The following is a 16,919-nucleotide window of genomic DNA, read 5'->3' on the forward strand; positions in this document are numbered from 1 at the left end:
ACTCAATTCTCTGGGGACAAGCAGGGTGGGAAAAGGGGTGCTTTGTGAGATTCTGGGTCAGGAGAGAATGGCAACAAGTGTAAGCCTGTTTCCAGCCTGAGCTGTTCCATTTTCTTTAAAGTTCCCTGCCCCAAGGCCAGGAATGTGCTTCCACAGTAAAGCTCTGGCTTCTCAAGTTTGAGCTGCTGGGTCCCCTACCTGGTGGTGGTCCTGTGCCTAGCACCACCACTATCGATGCCCAATCCGAATGGCTACACAATCTACTTCCTGCAGCAAGGACAGCCCAGTAGGCAGAAAGACTCCCCGGACCAGGCCTCCCCTCTCACCACCTCTCCTTCTACAGGAATCTTCCCAGAGCCATCTTCATCTCCATTCCACTGGTCACGTTTGTGTATGTCTTTGCCAATGTCGCTTATGTCACTGCAATGTCCCCCCAGGAGCTGTTGGACTCCAATGCCGTCGCTGTGGTAAGGAATCCAACTCTTTGGGGCCGGGGAAGAGGACAAAAGCATAGGCTTTTCAAGCGGGAGGCCTGGGTTGGATCCTGACACCACATGCTCCCCTGATCACAGAGCCAGGGGGAAACAGACTTGCCTGCTGGGCCCTCCTGGCATTTCCTGGATGCTGGCAACTGTGGACCTGATGCCAGTCTAGTCCTCAGGGCACAAACTGCCACCTTAGCTGCCCCAACAGCCGGAACTGCCAAGCTGAACTACTTAACTCATGCAGCCTTTGCAAAAGTGCACAGTCTCCCTACCTGTAATGCCGGCACAGGGCAAGTGGTCCTCGTTGCAGAGCTCTATGCTGGAGCCCTCCTATGATCTCTGTATCTTTTCTCACTGCACATGTGCAGGGAAAGTGATTCAGCAAACAAGAAGACAGCTGAGATTGTTTCTGAGAAAGAGAGCAGCATGGTCCAGACACGGGATTCTGGGGGTCCTGGGAAAACCAAATGGCTTCTGCTCCCTCTTGGACCTGGACCACCAAACAAACAAAAACAAACAAAAAAGAAAGATCCCCTCCCTATGAATTATTAGCATTCATCTCTATGTTACAGATGGAAACACTGAAGTACAAGAAGAATCCTGGCTCCAGGTCTCACAGCTCCTAAAAGGAGGTGCTATGTTGAGACCCGCCCTAATGTAGCTAGGTGGCCCTATGTGGCTGAGAAGGGAAGCCCAGGACACATACGTACATATATGCATACGTGCGTGCGTGCGTGCGTGTGTGAGACCTGCAAGCACACACCTGACTTCCAGGCCTGAACTTCCTGGGAGTATAATCTTAGGCCAGTTAGTGAAGCACTTGGTACCTCATTTTTCTCAGGCAAAGAGCAAGGAGAGCGAGTGTTCACTCCTCATTGCCCCTCTCTTTACCATTGCTCATTATTATTGCTGCCACACCACACACCGCATTCATCTGTCTCCTTCAGCCAGTTACTTCCCACACATGTTGACTCTCACTATGTAGTCATCACCTTCTCTCAAGGACCTTTGCCAGAGACCTGTGAGGACAGGGATGGCCATGTACTCCGAGCAGTGGCACAATATAAAAGGGTAGCCAGCTCACCCTGTCTGCTTATCCTCTTGTTTTTGCTTACAGACTTTTGGAGAGAAGCTTCTTGGAGTCATGGCTTGGATCATGCCCATTTCTGTGGCCCTGTCAACCTTTGGAGGCGTCAATGGGTCTCTCTTCACATCCTCCCGGTGAGTGCTGTGTGTGCCCTTGTCAGCCCCGGACACTCTACCGTCCCTCTTGCTGTGTTGCTGTGTCTATGTGTTGACAGTCAGCGAAGTGGGGCTTGTTCCATCTGCTGGGATCTGTGTGTGTACCTGAGTGGTGCCCTGACAGGACTATTGCTTCTGTGCAGGGTTATGTGTGAGTGTAGAGGAGACAGCTGCTTGTGTGAGCTGATACAGGGCAGGACTCCTGCCACCTAATTTCAGCAGGTCCCCACACTGGTCAGGAGAGCTGTAGCAGCTGGACAGTGTCCTTCACACATCCAGATCCCCTCCAGAGGCCTGGAAATGGGCTGTGCTGGCTAGAAAGGTGATCCCTGATGAAAGGGACCTATAGGGTACTTGGGGACCTGCAGGTGGTCCGGACCACCTTGAAACCTCCCAACAAACTACAGTCAGGCTGCTATGTGGAGGGTGTCTTGCATGAGCGCTTAGAAGACTTGAGTGGAGGGTGTGACATGGAGGGGTGGCAGAAAGAGTGGAAGGGAAGCCTTTGTCATATACCACACCATCCATCCCAAAGCCATTAGTGTGGCCAGATGACCAGAAGGGCCCAGAAGACGCCTCTCCTTACATCTATTCTAGATGGAGCCGTGGTGGTGGCAGAGGTGGCTTGGTGAGCTTAGTGCAGGCAAACGCCCTATTGCTGTGCTATCTCTCTGGCCCTGCCCTTCTGTTTTTTTGAGGGAGCACATTGGTACTTAGTAATGTTCAGAGATTACTCTTGGCAATGCTTGAGGAAACTATGGGGTACCAAGAGTTGAACACATGCCAGACAAACAGTGCCTGCTGTACTGTCCCTCAGGCTTCTGCATTACCTTTACCTCCCTACTTTCCTTCCTTCCTCGCTTACTTGCTTCTTTCCTTCCTCCCTCCCTCCTTCCTTTCCTTCCTTCTTTTCTTCCTGTTTAGGTGCCACACCCAGCAGGCTTGACCCTTGAGCCCTCTCTCTAGCCCCATTCACTTTGGGAGGAGGGATACCCAGGAAAAGACTGCGGGAATGTAATGTTCTCAGAACCCAGGGTACACAGGAGTGCGGGAGTGCCAGTCCCTGGGGCCTGGTGTCACTCAACCACAGCAACCTCGTGTGCGTGTTACACAGGAGCCGTGGCCGCCTGGAGGCCCAGCCAAGGGCAAGCGGCAGAAGAGCAGTGGCCCTGGAGGCCCTCTGGGATCTGCTGGAGGAGAGTGACTGGCTCCAGTCACTTTAGAGTTGGGGTTTGTCCTTCGGGGCGGCGGAGCAGCGGTCTGGTGCATGCGGTGGAGCTGTGTGTGCATGCGGGCAGGTGCGGCCTCCAAAGAGAGGTGCCCTCCCAACCCCCACCGGCCTCCTCAGGCCCTCGTAGCCACCTCTCCGCCACCTCTTCCCTCTTTTCTCTCTCACCTATCTTGGGGTATGGAGAATGTGATTTCCCTGAGGAGTAGGAGTGTGTGTGGGTATATGTCATGCTTAATGTCACTGTCTGGGCAAGCACCATCTCTTGTATACTCGACATTTGTGATGCTGTGGGAACCAGACTAGGCTGCATGGTCCAGGTTGCACGTGGAGAAGGGTTGGCGGGTGGGGCCTTGGCTCTGCGCATGAGGAGCCCCACCTATCTAGTTCCTGGAGTGGGGTGCATGGACTGCATGACTCCAGCATGCTGGCCCAGGATGATGGTGGCGGGTGACCGCTATGACTGTGGGAACCTGAGGCCATTTTAACTTCCTCACATGGAACAGTCAGTGACATTCTCAAAAAAAAATTAAATAAACCATGATGGCTTTTTGTCACATCACCCAAGGCACCCCACTCTCTTTCTCCTTAGCTGCTTCTCTCTCTACAGAGACTAGGAAAAAAGAAACTATGATGTAATTCACACTACTGTGACTTCTCCCAGTTTAAAGTAGAGAGATAGGGAAGGGAAAGAAAGGCGGCTTCTTTAATGTTACATAATTCATTTTCTTAAATATCAATTAAGGCCAGCAAGATTGTACAGGTGGTAGGACACTTTCCTTACATGTGTGTAACCCAGGCTTAGTCCTAGGCACTGTATATGATCTCTTGAGCTTCACCAGGAGAGATTCTTGAGCTCAGAGCCAGGAGTAAGCCCAAGTACAATTAAATATGGCCCCAAAATAATATATAAGTATTAGGTCCGAGAGATAAGACAAGGGGCAAGACACTTGTATTGCAGGTGTATGTGAGTTAGATTTCTGGTAGTGCATATGATATATGTATATGCATATGGTACTGCATATGATCATCCAAACTCTATTAAGAGCATCACTCCTGATACTGCTGGGTATAGCTCAAAGATAAAAAATAAATAAATAGGGACCAGAGAGATAGCATGGAAGTAAGGTGTTTGCCTTGCATGCAGAAGGATGGTGGTTCGAATCTCGGCATCCCATATGGTCCCCCGAGCCTGCCAGGAACGATTTTTGAGCATAGAGCCAGGAGTAACCCCTGAGCACTGCTGGGTGTGACCCAAAAACCCAAAAATTAAATTAAATTAAAAATAACAAATAACTCTTACACATTCCTATCCTGGTCATGATATAAATCTTTCTAGATTTGCAGTATGTTTTTGGTTTGCCTATAGTGTTCTTTGTTTATTTGCTTTTTGTGCCATGCTCAGGGCTGACTTTGGCTCTGCACTCAGGGATTACTCCCGGCAGCGCTTGTGTAAACATATGGTATCAGGGATTGAGCCCATATTAGCTGCATATAAGGCAAACACCTTATCTTATCTGATGTAATATCAATCCAGCACCAAATCTCTGTATTTTGGGATGTTTTGGGGGAGGTCACACCTGGCAGCGCTTTGGGGTTACTCCTGGCTCTACGCTCAGAAATCGCTCCTGGGGCCCGGAGAGATAGCACAGTGGCGTTTGCCTTGCAAGCAGCCGATCCAGGACCAAAGGTGGTTGGTTCGAATCCCGGTGTCCCATATGGTCCCCCATGCCTGCCAGGAGCTATTTCTGAGCAGACAGCCAGGAGTAACCCCTGAGCAACGCCGGGTGTGACCCAAAAAAAAAAAAAGAAAAGAAAAAGAAATCGCTCCTGGCAGGCCGGGGGGTGGGGGGGGGGTGGGGGGAATTGGGATGCCGGGATTCGAACCACCATCCTTCTGCACGCAAGACAAACGCCCTGTACTATCTCTCTGGCCATCTCTATTTTCTAACTTAATTAGTATTATCTACACACCATGATTTACAAAAGTGCTAATATTAATGCTCCTGGAATATATATGATTACTATATCACATCTGCCACTGTGCACCCTACTGCTTGGACAGTTTCCTTGACAAGGAGACATAGTACTCACAGAGCTTGGGGACCATTCTCAGTGATTCTGACCACCTAGAAAGGATAGTGGCCACTGATCTGCCCAGTAAAAGCTGGGAGCCATTTGGGTCCTACTCAGTGATGCTATGGAGTTCCATGTGGTACTGGGGATCAAACTCAAGTTAGACACCTGCAAGCATGTGGCCCTGACCCTTGAGCTGTCTCCTGGCCAGAGTCTGTTTTAGCCTTTGTTTGGAGGCATCCCTGTGGTGCTGGGAGCCATGGGTACTACACTCAGTCACTTAATAGTGCTCTGACCATCTCAGGGACTGATGCATGCTAGGTATAGGCTCTAGCATTTTCACCCAACTCCCTGGCTCTAGAAGAGCCCTTTGAATGTGGTTCTGACTTTAGGCATTGAGAGGGACTCAAGATGATCACATGGCCCCAGCCTATGCTCGGGCATACACACACACACACACACACACACACACACACACACACACACGTAGTGTCCATCACCATTTCCTGGTGGCCTCTGGTTTGCCTGCAGCTGCACTATGAACGTGGGTTCTGACCAGTGGCTGGGAGGGTGGGGACACATGACTGTGCACGAGAGTGATTACTGGTTGGAGGGTGGTGTTCCTGCGTGAGCAGAGTGTGGCCATGGAGGATGGAGCTTTCCTGGGTGGCCCATGGACTTGTCCAGGTTGATATGCTTTTCTTTCTTTCAGGCTGTTCTTTGCTGGAGCCAGAGAGGGACACCTCCCTAGTGTGCTGGCCATGATCCATGTCAAGCGTTGCACCCCAATCCCAGCCCTGCTCTTTACAGTAAGTGCTTCATGGCAACCCTGACCACACCCTCTGTCTTTCGTGATTGTTTCATCTTTTTTGCTCTGCCAATGATGGAGCACAGGATGTCACAAGGAAGATAGACTACCACCCTTTTTGTACCTGCACTCAATTGGGATTCACCCTTCCCACACATGGCTTATGTGTTTTGGTCCACTTCTAGGGATCACAAAGTCTTAGATAATTTAGAGAGTGGTATACATGAGCTGCTTTTGTTTCTACTATAGAATTGGGATCACATCTAGCAGTATTCAGGGGGCTACTTCCTACTCGATGCTCAAAACTTGCTCCTAACAGTGCTTAGAGAACTGTTTGGTGCCAGCAGTTAAGCTCCAGCTTCTCATTTGCCTTGCATCACAATAGCCATGTCAGGAGGCCAGAGAGATAGCACAGAGGTAGGCTTTACCTAGCAGCAGCTGACCCAGGACAGATGATGGTTCAAATCCTGGCAACCCATATGGTCCCCCATGCCTTCCAGGAGTGATTTCTGAGTACATAACCAGGAGTAACCCCTGAATTCACCCTGCCAGGTGTGACCCCCAAAAAAGAACACAATAGCCATTTCATGTCTTCTCCCCAGGCTTCTTATTATCATCATCAAATTTATTAGAGATTGAATCCAGGAACTCAAGTATGCAAGTTGGATACTGAGCTACATCCCCAGCCCTAATAAAATTGTTAGTGGAAAACAAATATACAACTTGAAATGATTAAAGACAAATTATGCCATGAACAAAGTTTCTTTTAAGAGGCTAGACAAAGTTTAAAACAAGTAACAGGCTGGAGAGATAGCACAGCAGTAGGGCTTTTTGCCTTGCGTGCAGCTGATTCGAACAGATGGTGGTTCAAATTCCAGCATCCCACATGGTCTTTCAAATCCCGGCATCCCACATGGTCTTCTGTGCCTGCCAGGAGTGACTTCGAGCACAGAGCCAAGAGTATTCCCTGGGCCCGGAGAGATAGCACAGCGGTGTTTGCCTTGCAAGCAGCCGATCCAGGACCAAAGGTGATTGGTTCGAATCCCGGTGTCCCATATGGTCCCCCGTGCCTGCCAGGAGCTATTTCTGAGCAGACAGCCAGAAGTAACCCCTGAGCACCGCCGGGTATGGCTCCCCCAAAAAAAGAGTATTCCCTGAGAGCTCCTGGGTGTGACCCCCACACACACAAAAAAGTAATGAGTTGCTAGCGTGAAAGCACAGCAGGTAGTGCATTTGCCTTGCATGCAATAGTACCAGGTTCAACCCCTGGCATTTGGTATGGTTCCCCCACTCTGCAGAGAGCCAGGAGTAAACCCCTAAGCACTGCCAGGTGTGGCCCCAAAATCTAAATAAATAAATAATTAAAAATTAAAAAGAAAATAAAAAATAAAACCCCAAATAACAAAACAAATAGTAAAAAGCAACAAAGTCGGGGCCAGAGTGGTGGCACAAGTGATAGGGTATTTGCCTTGCATGAGCGCTAACCTAGGATGGACCACGGTTCGATCCCCTGGCATCCCTGATAGTCCCCCAAGCCAGGGGCAATTTCTGAGCGCATAGCCAGGAGTAACCTCTGAGCATCACCGGGTGTGTTCCCCTCCTCCCAAAAAAAAAAAACAACAAAGTCTTGAGCCTTTACAGTGGGTAGTGTAGGTGCCTTGCACATGGCTGATCCCAGTTGGATCCCTGGCACCACATATGGTCCCCCAAACCTATCAGGAGTAAGCCCTGAGCATCAATGGGTGTTGCCCAAATATTTAAAAAAATAAAAATAAAAGAAAGAAAATGTCCTAGTACAAGACCAGCAATATAAAGATATCTGAGGATTTTGGTTTGGTTTGGTTTGCTTTTTGGGACACACCCAGTGATGCTCAGGGGTTACTCCTAGCTTATGCGCTCAGAAATCACTCCTGGTTTGGGGGACCAAATGGGACACCAGGGGATAAAACCCAGGTCTGTCCTGGGACAGCTGCATGCAAGGCAAACACCCTACCACTGTGCTATCGTGCCAGGCTCAGTTTCTTTTGGGTTTTTTTTTTTTTTTTTTTGGTTTTTGGGCCACACCTGTTTGACACTCAGCGGTTACTCCTGGTTATGCGCTCAGAAATCGCCCCTGGCTTGGGGGGACCATATGGGACGCCAGGGGATCGGTCTGTCCTATGCTAGCACTTGCGAGGCAGACACCTTACCTCTAGTGCCACCTTCCCAGCCCCGTCAGTTTTTTTTTTTAAAGCACTCCATGAAAAAAAACAAAAGGCACTTCATGGGGACTAAAGGGTGGTGGTTTGAATCCTGACATCCCATATGGTCCCCCGAGCCTGCCAGGAGTGATTTTTGAGCATAGAGCCAGGAGTAACCCCTGAGCGCTGCCAGGTGTAATACAGAAAATAGGGGCCGGAGAGATAGCATGGAGGTAAGGCATTTGCCTTTCATGCAGAAGGTCATCAGTTCGAATCCCGAATCCCGGCGTCCCATATGGTCCCCCGTGCCTGCCAGGAGCAATTTCTGAGCATGAAGCCAGGAGTAACCCCTGAGCACTGCCGGGTGTGACCCAAAAACCACAAAAACAAACAAACAAACAAACAAAAAATACAAAAACACTCCATGAGTTTTATTACTACTCTAGAGAAATAGGCAGGAAAAATCCATGTCTCAGAGCTAGGGAAATAGTACAGTGAGCAGGGTATTTGACTTTTAGGCAGTTAATTCAAGTTCTTTCCCCAGAATCCCTTATAATCCCCCACGTACTACCAGGAGTGATCACTGAGCACATAGCTAGAAGTAAACCCTGAGCACCATTGGATATGTGCACATATCACAAACAACCCCTCCCACCATCTCCCCACCCCCCCAAAAAAAAAATTCTGTAACTTATGGCTCTCAGGCTGGCCAGGTGTGACCCAAGACGAAACAACCAAAAAAGAATCCCTTAGAACAAAGAGACAGGGCAGAATTGTCCACACCCAGTCTTTGAGTTATATTTTTCATTCTGGGTCCTAAGTTTAAACAATGAAAATGACATGGTCCACTAGAGAAATATCATAGGAGAACAGAACTCTCCAAGTCAAGGACATGAGCTGCACAACAAAAAGGAAATTTGCAGTCATTCAGATACAGGATGAAGGTTATCCTCCTTGTGGGTTGTGAAAGGGAACTGGATATATAACCCCCCCACACACACTGCTCAATTTGACTGGCTAAAAAAAAAAAAAAGAAAGAAAGGGAACTGGAGAAGACCTAGTACTCCCAGGGACCTCCTGCCCCTGGTTTAGTATTGTGACTAGAGGCAAGTACACTGAGAACCTGGCTCAAGTTTTCACTAAAATCTTGATGGGGCCAAGCTTAAATGACTGAACACAATTAATGTCAACCTGTTTGAACCTTGACACTTCATAGTCCCCTGAGCAATAGTGAAAGTTAACTCCTTCCCTCAATCATAGAGGTAAATTGGTAACCCTGAACACCACTGGGTGGAACTCAATAAAACAGACCAATGAGGACCAGAGCAAGAATACAGTGGGTAGTGTGTTTTTCTTGCATGCAGCTAACCCTGGCACCCCATAAGTCTCCAAGCCATACTAGGAGTGCAGAGCCATACCTGAGTGCATACCTGAATACAGAGCCAGAAATAAGCCCAGAGCACTGCTGGGTATGGCAAAGAAAAACAAAATAAAAAATCTAAACAATAATAAATATCCCTTGGTAATTGGAGATGTCTCAGGACAATTGAGCTTACTATTGGCCTTTAAACTTAGCAGAGGGAAGAGAATGATTCTTACTGAAATGCTGAATTGATTTGATGTTAGACAGTGCTCTCTGTCCAGAAAACTTCACAGGGAAGTTCTAGGGGATCTACTAAATTTATTTTGTGTTTGTGTGTGTGTATGTGTGTGTGTGTGTGGTTTTTTTTTTGTTTTTGTTTTTTTTTTTTTGGTTTTTGGGCCACACCCGGCGGTGTTCAGGGGTTACTCCTGGCTGTCTGCTCAGAAATAGCTCCTGGCAGGCACGGGGGACCATATGGGACACCGGGATTCGAACCAACCACCTTAGGTCCTGGTTCGGCTGCTTGCAAGGCAACGCCGCTGTGCTATCTCTCCGGGCCCTGTATGTGTGTTTTTAAGGATTTTTAAATCTTGTTATTTTTATTTTATTGTTATTTTGTTTTATTTATTTATTTATTTATTTATTTTGTGTGTGTGTGTGTGTGGTTTTTGGGTCACACTCAGAAGTGCTCAGGGGTTATTCCTGGTTCCATGCTCAGAAATTGCTCCTGGCAGGCATGGGGGACCATATGGGACGCCGGGATTCGAACCGATGACCTTCTGCATGAAAGGCTAATGCCTTACCTCCATGTTATCTCTTCGGCCCTATTTATTTATTTTTAGCTTAGGCAGCCAACCCAAGTTTCATTCCCAGTTAGCCTTGGCTTTACACAAGGCAAGTGCCCTATCTGTTGTGCTGTGAATTCAGTCCCAGAATTCATATTTGTAGGTGCTAAGAGCAGAGCCTGATACCATGTGGGTGCTGTATGACTGCTAGATGTGAGAGAAGGAAGAATGAAAAAAAAGGGAAAAATAAATTAGATGACTCAAGCATAAAAGGAGGATGGTAGCAGGCAAAAAGCTTATTCTGCAGTTAACAATCTTCCCCTAAGGGTGCAAAGCCACAATTCAAGGTGATGTAGTACACGAGCTAGACAGTGCTGGTGCCACTGGGGTGACCAACCCAGTTGTTATGGCCAGTATCTATTCTGATTGCTTGGGCACATGCCAGGACAGCTAAGTATTTTATTATCATCCTATGAGGAAAAAGAACTTCTTGGCCAAGGCTGTACATATACGCACGTGTGCGCGCATGTGCACACACACACACACACACACACACACACACACACACACATGCACGCACGCAAGGAATTAATGGGAATGCAGGTATTAGCACTGGCTTTAGTACCTGGGTCAGTTACCAAGACTTTCATATCTTCAGTTGTGAAACTCCTGTTATTAAATGCCACCATCTCCTGGGGTAATGTAGTAATATAAATTAGACTTTATAAAGTATAGGGATAAAGTAGTTTCTTAATGAGGGTTGAAAAGTCCTCCTCCTCTTCCAGTGCTTGTCCACCCTGCTGATGCTGGTCACTAGTGACATATACACTCTCATCAACTACGTGGGTTTCATCAACTACCTCTTCTATGGGGTCACAGTGGCTGGACAGATAGTGCTTCGTTGGAAGAAACCAGACATCGCCCGCCCCATCAAGGTAAGAGCCACCCCCTCCTCAGCCTCCTCTCCTTGTGGTGGTGGTGATGGTGTTTAAGGTGCACTTGCCTAGAACATGGCAGAAGTCCAAGGTACCCAGCTTTAATTCTCCATCTGTACATATAGCATTGTGCTTACTACCATGAATCTAGTTTCTATCCAGGGCCATACTGGTCACCACCAGATCAGTATCATATCCTGAGGCCTTTCTTCTGTTTTATTTTTTTCATTCCCTTTGTTTTTCTGTATCCCACATAGGAGTGGAATCCTAGTATTTGTCCTTTTGGAGACTGAAAAAAGTATAATTAGTACAAGGCCAACCCAGGTTCACTCATCCACCAGCACCACATATGGCTCCCAGAAGTGATCCCTGAGGACAGAAGTAGGAATAATATTTTGGGTGTGGTCCAGAAATGCAAAACTAAATAAAACTAGCAATTTGTTTTGTTTTATTTTGTTTTTTGGGGCCACACCCTGTGATGCTCAGGAGTTACTCCTGGCAAGAGAAATCACTCCTGGCTGCCTTGGGGACCATATGGGATGCAGGAAATGGAACCTGTGTCCATCCTGGGTCAGCTGCGTGCAAGACAAATGCCCTACAACTGTGTGCTATCTCTCTAGCCAAGTATTTCCTCTTTTGATAAAATCCTTCAGATATATTGCATATATAGTCAAGTTTTATCCTTCTTTTTTTATTGTTTGGTTTTCGTTTGTTTTGGGGGGCCACACATGGCATTGCTCAGGGGCTACTCCTGGCTCTGTGCTCAGAAATCACTCCTGGCAGGCTCAGGGGAACATATAGGATGTTGAGGATCAAACCCAGGTTCGTCTCGTTCAGCTGCATGCAAGGCAAACGCCATACCGTGTGCTATCACTCTGTCCTAAGTTTTATCTTTCTTTAGAGCTGAGGATTATCCCATTGTCTATTCAAATCCATATTCTCTTCCCACTTATCCACTGGTGGGCACTTAGCTTGTTTCCAAGCTTGACTCTTGTTTTGTTTTGTTTTTTTGGCCACACCTGTTTGATGCTCAGGGGTTACTCCTGGCTAAGCGCTCAGAAATCACCCCTGGCTTGGGCGGACCATATGGGACGCCGGGGGAACGAACCGAGGTCCTTCCTTGGCTAGCACTTGCAAAGCAGACACCTTACCTCTAGCGCCACCTCACCGGCCTCTCCGAGCTTGACTCTTAAATGAGTGCTACTGCAGCAAGTATGAGAGTGCCCCCATCCCTTCAGATTTGTGCATTTGTTGTCTTCAGAAGAATTGCTGGATCATAGGGTATTTCTACTCTTTTCTTTGTTTACTTTGAGGAATTTTATATTCTAGCCCAGAATTTTTTTTTTTTTTTTGGTTTTTGGGCCACACCCGGTAACGCTCAGGGGTTACTCCTGGCTATGCGCTCAGAAGTTGCTCCTGGCTTGGGGGACCATATGGGACACCGGGGGATCGAACCGCGGTCCGTCCAAGGATAGCGCAGGCAAGGCAGGCACCTTACCTTTAGCGCCACCGCCCGGCCCCACTAGCCCAGAATTTTTAATCTTCTATACCAGCTGCTGATCTGAGGTCATGATCCCTGAGGTCATCATCTCTCAGATAGCATCAAGCCTTTGGGTATCAGGAACGTTGTGTGAGTGGGGTACACATTTCTGGTCTTGGGAGCAGAGCAAATGGAAATTCTTCTATCATCTCTTTCCTTTGCCCCTTAGGACTGGCATCTTCCTCACCAACTGATTTGTTGGGACTCTGACTTTGTCCACGGGTCCCAGACCCTCTAGTCTGCCCTGTCTCTCCTCCTGCCTGTTTCAGTTGGCTTTCCCCTGTGTGGTCTCTAGCCTGTGAAATTCAGCCCTCACCAAGCTTCTTCTCCCACTAGAGCCAACAAAGGCGGGTGCTTCCTTTGCTTGCTCCTAGGCCTCTAAACTGCTGTTTCTACCCACCAACATGGCTGACATAGCTACAGAGCTAAAAGTAAGCCGAGCACGCTTCCCTGTGGCATACGGGGGCTAACAGTATGTCTATTCCACAGATCAGCCTTGTGTTCCCCGTCATCTACTTGCTGTTCTGGGCCTTCCTGCTCATCTTCAGCCTGTGGTCAGAGCCTGTGGTGTGTGGCATCGGCCTTGCCATCATGCTGACTGGTGTGCCTGTCTACTTCCTGGGTGTTTACTGGCAAAACAAGCCCCAGTGCTTCAATAAGTTTATTGGTAAGTAGCTGGAGGCCCAATTGTACTTTTCAAGGTTAGAGACAATACAGCTAAATTCTGAGGAAGAAGGAGATTCTTAGAGGCCTCTGAAAAGAGGCGGGTATCAGATGTCTCCACACAAGTCTCAGACCTGAGGGTGCGTGGAACTGAAGAAGGAACCTTCAGTGCTGCCTTGGAAATGGGCAGAGGCTAGTGAGACCTGGAACTCATAGTCAGAGACCGTGGAATAGTGATCTTAAAGGAAAGGGGGTCGAGTTCACAGGCTACCCCAAACCAGGCATATTAGTCCAGGCATTGGCATGGAGGGAGGCCAGGGCTGGCCGTATGCCATAACTCTTGTACTGACTTGGTTTCTTCCACTTTCCCTAGAGTGGATAACCCTAGTGAGCCAGAAGATGTGTGTGGTGGTGTATCCTCAGATGGATGGGGGCTCGGGTGCCGAATTGGAGAATGAGGGCGTGGAGGAGGAGCAGCGGCAGCCCATGTACCACACCAAGGACAAGCCTGATGGGGAGCAGGCCCAAGCCTGAGGATCTCTCTGCTAGGCCCTCCCTCCTTCACTCCCTTCCAACCCTACTCCCCGGCCTAGGTCCCCCCAACATGCGTGTGAGAGCACCCGCAGGGGCTGGATCCAGGTGTGACTGGTGAGAAATACAAGAGACTGACAGTTGTACCCAAAGAACCATTATATCTCCCCATAGTCTGTGTCCAAAGCCCCAAGCCCCCCTCCTATTGCCACCCAAACTCCAGACCTGGGCTTAGTCTGCCCAGGGGAAGTCTCAGTGCCTGCTGGGGAGCCTGGACATACCCTTCCCTAGGGACCTAAGCAAGCAGAGAAGGTGCTGCCCACTATCCTCAGTGTGGTTCCTATCAGGACACCACCACCCCACTCAGCGAAGGACCAATGAGCAGGAGGCCTGGACTGCTCCCCGCCAGCCCAAGCCAAGCCTGCTGGTGCCATTGGGAAAGGCTCTGATTGCAGAAAGGTCCCCAGGGCCTTCTACTGCTCCCACTCCTGCCACAAGGCTACTTCTCTTTGTCCTGGCCACCTCTCCTAGAGTCCTGCTCAAAGCATTCACAACCCTCCCTGGCTACACCCATGGCACGCCCCTGACACACCCCCACCTCCTGCCCTTCTCCTCTGAACTGGGCAGCAAGGCTCCCCATACCCTTCAGGCCTGAAAGCCAAATCAGCCTTAACTTGCCTCCTGTCCAAGAACTGACCTAAAAATACCCCTTCCTCTTAGTCCTCACAGCCTGAGAGCAGGGCAGGCACTGTCTGAGCCCATAGCTGACAATCCCACCCCATTGGACAGCCCCTAACTTTTGGTCACTGCAGCCTCCCGGGAAGAGAGGGGACACAGTGACAGTGATCACCCACAGTGCAGCCCTGGCAAGTATTGACCCCTGGTCGTGAGCAGGGTCTACCTGTGCCACACAGGGATGGCCTGGGTCTAGCTGGGCCTAGTGCACCCAGCACCACTGTGTGCAAAGGACAAGGAGCCTTTAATCCAAACCAATCCTTCTGCTTCAATTGGAATATATGGTTGGGGCAGGGAGAACCTCTGGTGGGGGAGTGGTCTTCACAGAGGAGTCTCTCTGCCCCCTGCCAGGCCTATCTGGCCCCACTTAGCCCACTGGGTAACGTGCCAGGTTTAATATGAGCGCTGGTCCTTTCCAAGCCACCTGTAGGGTACACGGGCTGGCCTCCTAAAGGTCCACGGACCATCTTATTCCCTCTTTCTCATTCCTCTGCCACCTTCTTTCCATTACTATTGTTTTGTAAAGTGGATGCCTTACTTTTTGGATAAATATTTTTGAAGCTAGCATTTCTATTTCTTTTGGATTTTTTTTTTTAATGTAAGTTTCGGGGGTTGAGGGGTGGGAAAGACAAACTTGAAAAAATTATTTGTCCTTATGTTTGTATAGGTTTTAGAGGTTTGTTTGTTTTTTGTTTTGTGGAGGGTTTTGTTTTCCCCCTTTTGACGTAATAAAACTTTAATTGAAATGAAGCTGGTGGCGGTACTAGTGAAGTGGTCTTCCTGAGCAGGATGGCCAGGCATTTCCTGTCTTACAGACTCTCCTATCCCACATGGACCCACATTTCCTAAGACCCCCACAGTGCCTCCCCACCCAGTTGTCCTGAGGAGTCTGAACTAGCACCTCAAACCAAACCTTCCAGCCAATTATTCCCCTTTCTTTTGTGAGGAGGTGCCTGAGCTAAGTCTGCCCTTCTGCAGACTAAGGGTCAGGACAATGAAATAAAACTGAGTGGAGGAGGGACTCCAAGCCCTGTCTGCAAAGGTTACTCAGGTGCAGACAGCAGTAGAGAGGCCAGAGCAGCCTGAGAGCTGCTGAGGTAGGGCGCTGGTTTTGCCTATAACCAACCTGGCATCCCAGATGGTCCTCAATCCTGACTCATCAGTGGAGGCAACATGAAGGCCTTTCTCTTGTCCCTCTGGAGATGCCCGGGAATCAGAGGACATTTGCTTGCAGCCTTCCAGGCTACTACTGTCCTAAGTCAGCATGGTTCTGGAGCCAGCCCAGCTGACAGGGCCAGAGGTGGGTACAGACGTCACCCTTTACCATCTGGGACATGGTGAGGACACAGCAGGACAGAAGCCTCACAGCCCAGCCCTGGCCTGGAGCCTACATACTTCGCTGCAAGCTCTGTGGCTTGCTGCCATGCACCAGGGCATGGACACTTGTCTCCAGGTCCCAGGCAGCCACTAAAAACAGCTGTGTGTGTCCTTGGACAAATCACTTATCCTATTCAGCATTTTCAGAAGAGGGAGTGGGGGGAGGCTAAACTCATCTCGGAGTTCCTCAATCTCTCTTCCCTGAAAGGGAGGACAGCCCTGGCCAGACAGGCCTTGTGCAAGAGGTTGTTCTCTATGCCTCCCGGCCCACAGTGCAACATTCACACACACCCCGAGTCCCTACCCCCCAGCACACACTTCCTTTCCCCAGTCTGTACTCCAGGTCTACCATGTACCAGTATAGACACCCCCATCTACTCTCATTTCATAGACACTTTTCAGAGGTGGTGAACCTCTTTCTGGATGAAAGATAACACCCCCCCATCTTTTTAATTCTGGTCAAATGCACATGTGTATGGAACCTCCTGATAAGTATACATTTCTTTTGCTAAGGTGTTGGGACCACACCTTGCAGTGCTCAGAGTTTAGTCCTGGCTCTGTGCTTAGGGTCACTTGTGGCAGGGCCAGGGGGATATATGGGAAGCTGAGGACTGAACTAGGATACAAAGCAAGTGTCCTTTTGTTTTTGTTTTTGTTTTGGGGCCAAACCTGGTGACGCACAGGGGTTACTTCTGGCTATGCACTCAGAAATCGCTCCTAGCTTGGGGAACCAACCCAGGGGATAAAACCACAGTCTGTCCTGGGTTAGCCGCACGCAAGGCAAATGCCCTATCGCCATCCCACAAAGCAAGTGTCTTGTCCATTGTACTAATTCTCTGGCCCTTACACATTATGGGATGTGGGAGAGACATTGGGTCACACCCGGTGATGCTCAAGGTTTAATCCTGCCTATGCACTCAAGGATCACTCTTGGTGAGTTCTGGGAACCATCTGTAGTGCTGGGGATTCAA

The 16,919-nt window shown here is 49.0% G+C and overlaps 1 protein-coding gene across 1 annotated transcript in view; it reads left to right on the top strand.

The window, feature by feature from the left end:
* Nucleotides 1-15,321, top strand: part of SLC7A8 (solute carrier family 7 member 8) — a 73,970-nt gene extending 58,649 nt beyond the window's left edge. The window contains 6 exon segments of the mRNA XM_049768734.1: nucleotides 344-467; nucleotides 1,603-1,706; nucleotides 5,744-5,840; nucleotides 10,953-11,102; nucleotides 13,132-13,309; nucleotides 13,679-15,321. Of these exon segments, the coding sequence (XP_049624691.1) occupies nucleotides 344-467; nucleotides 1,603-1,706; nucleotides 5,744-5,840; nucleotides 10,953-11,102; nucleotides 13,132-13,309; nucleotides 13,679-13,839 (814 nt within the window). The 3' untranslated portion in view covers nucleotides 13,840-15,321.
* Nucleotides 15,322-16,919: the final 1,598 nt, after the last annotated feature.

Source organism: Suncus etruscus, chromosome 2 (assembly GCF_024139225.1).
Source record: "Suncus etruscus isolate mSunEtr1 chromosome 2, mSunEtr1.pri.cur, whole genome shotgun sequence".
NCBI lineage: Eukaryota > Metazoa > Chordata > Mammalia > Eulipotyphla > Soricidae > Suncus > Suncus etruscus.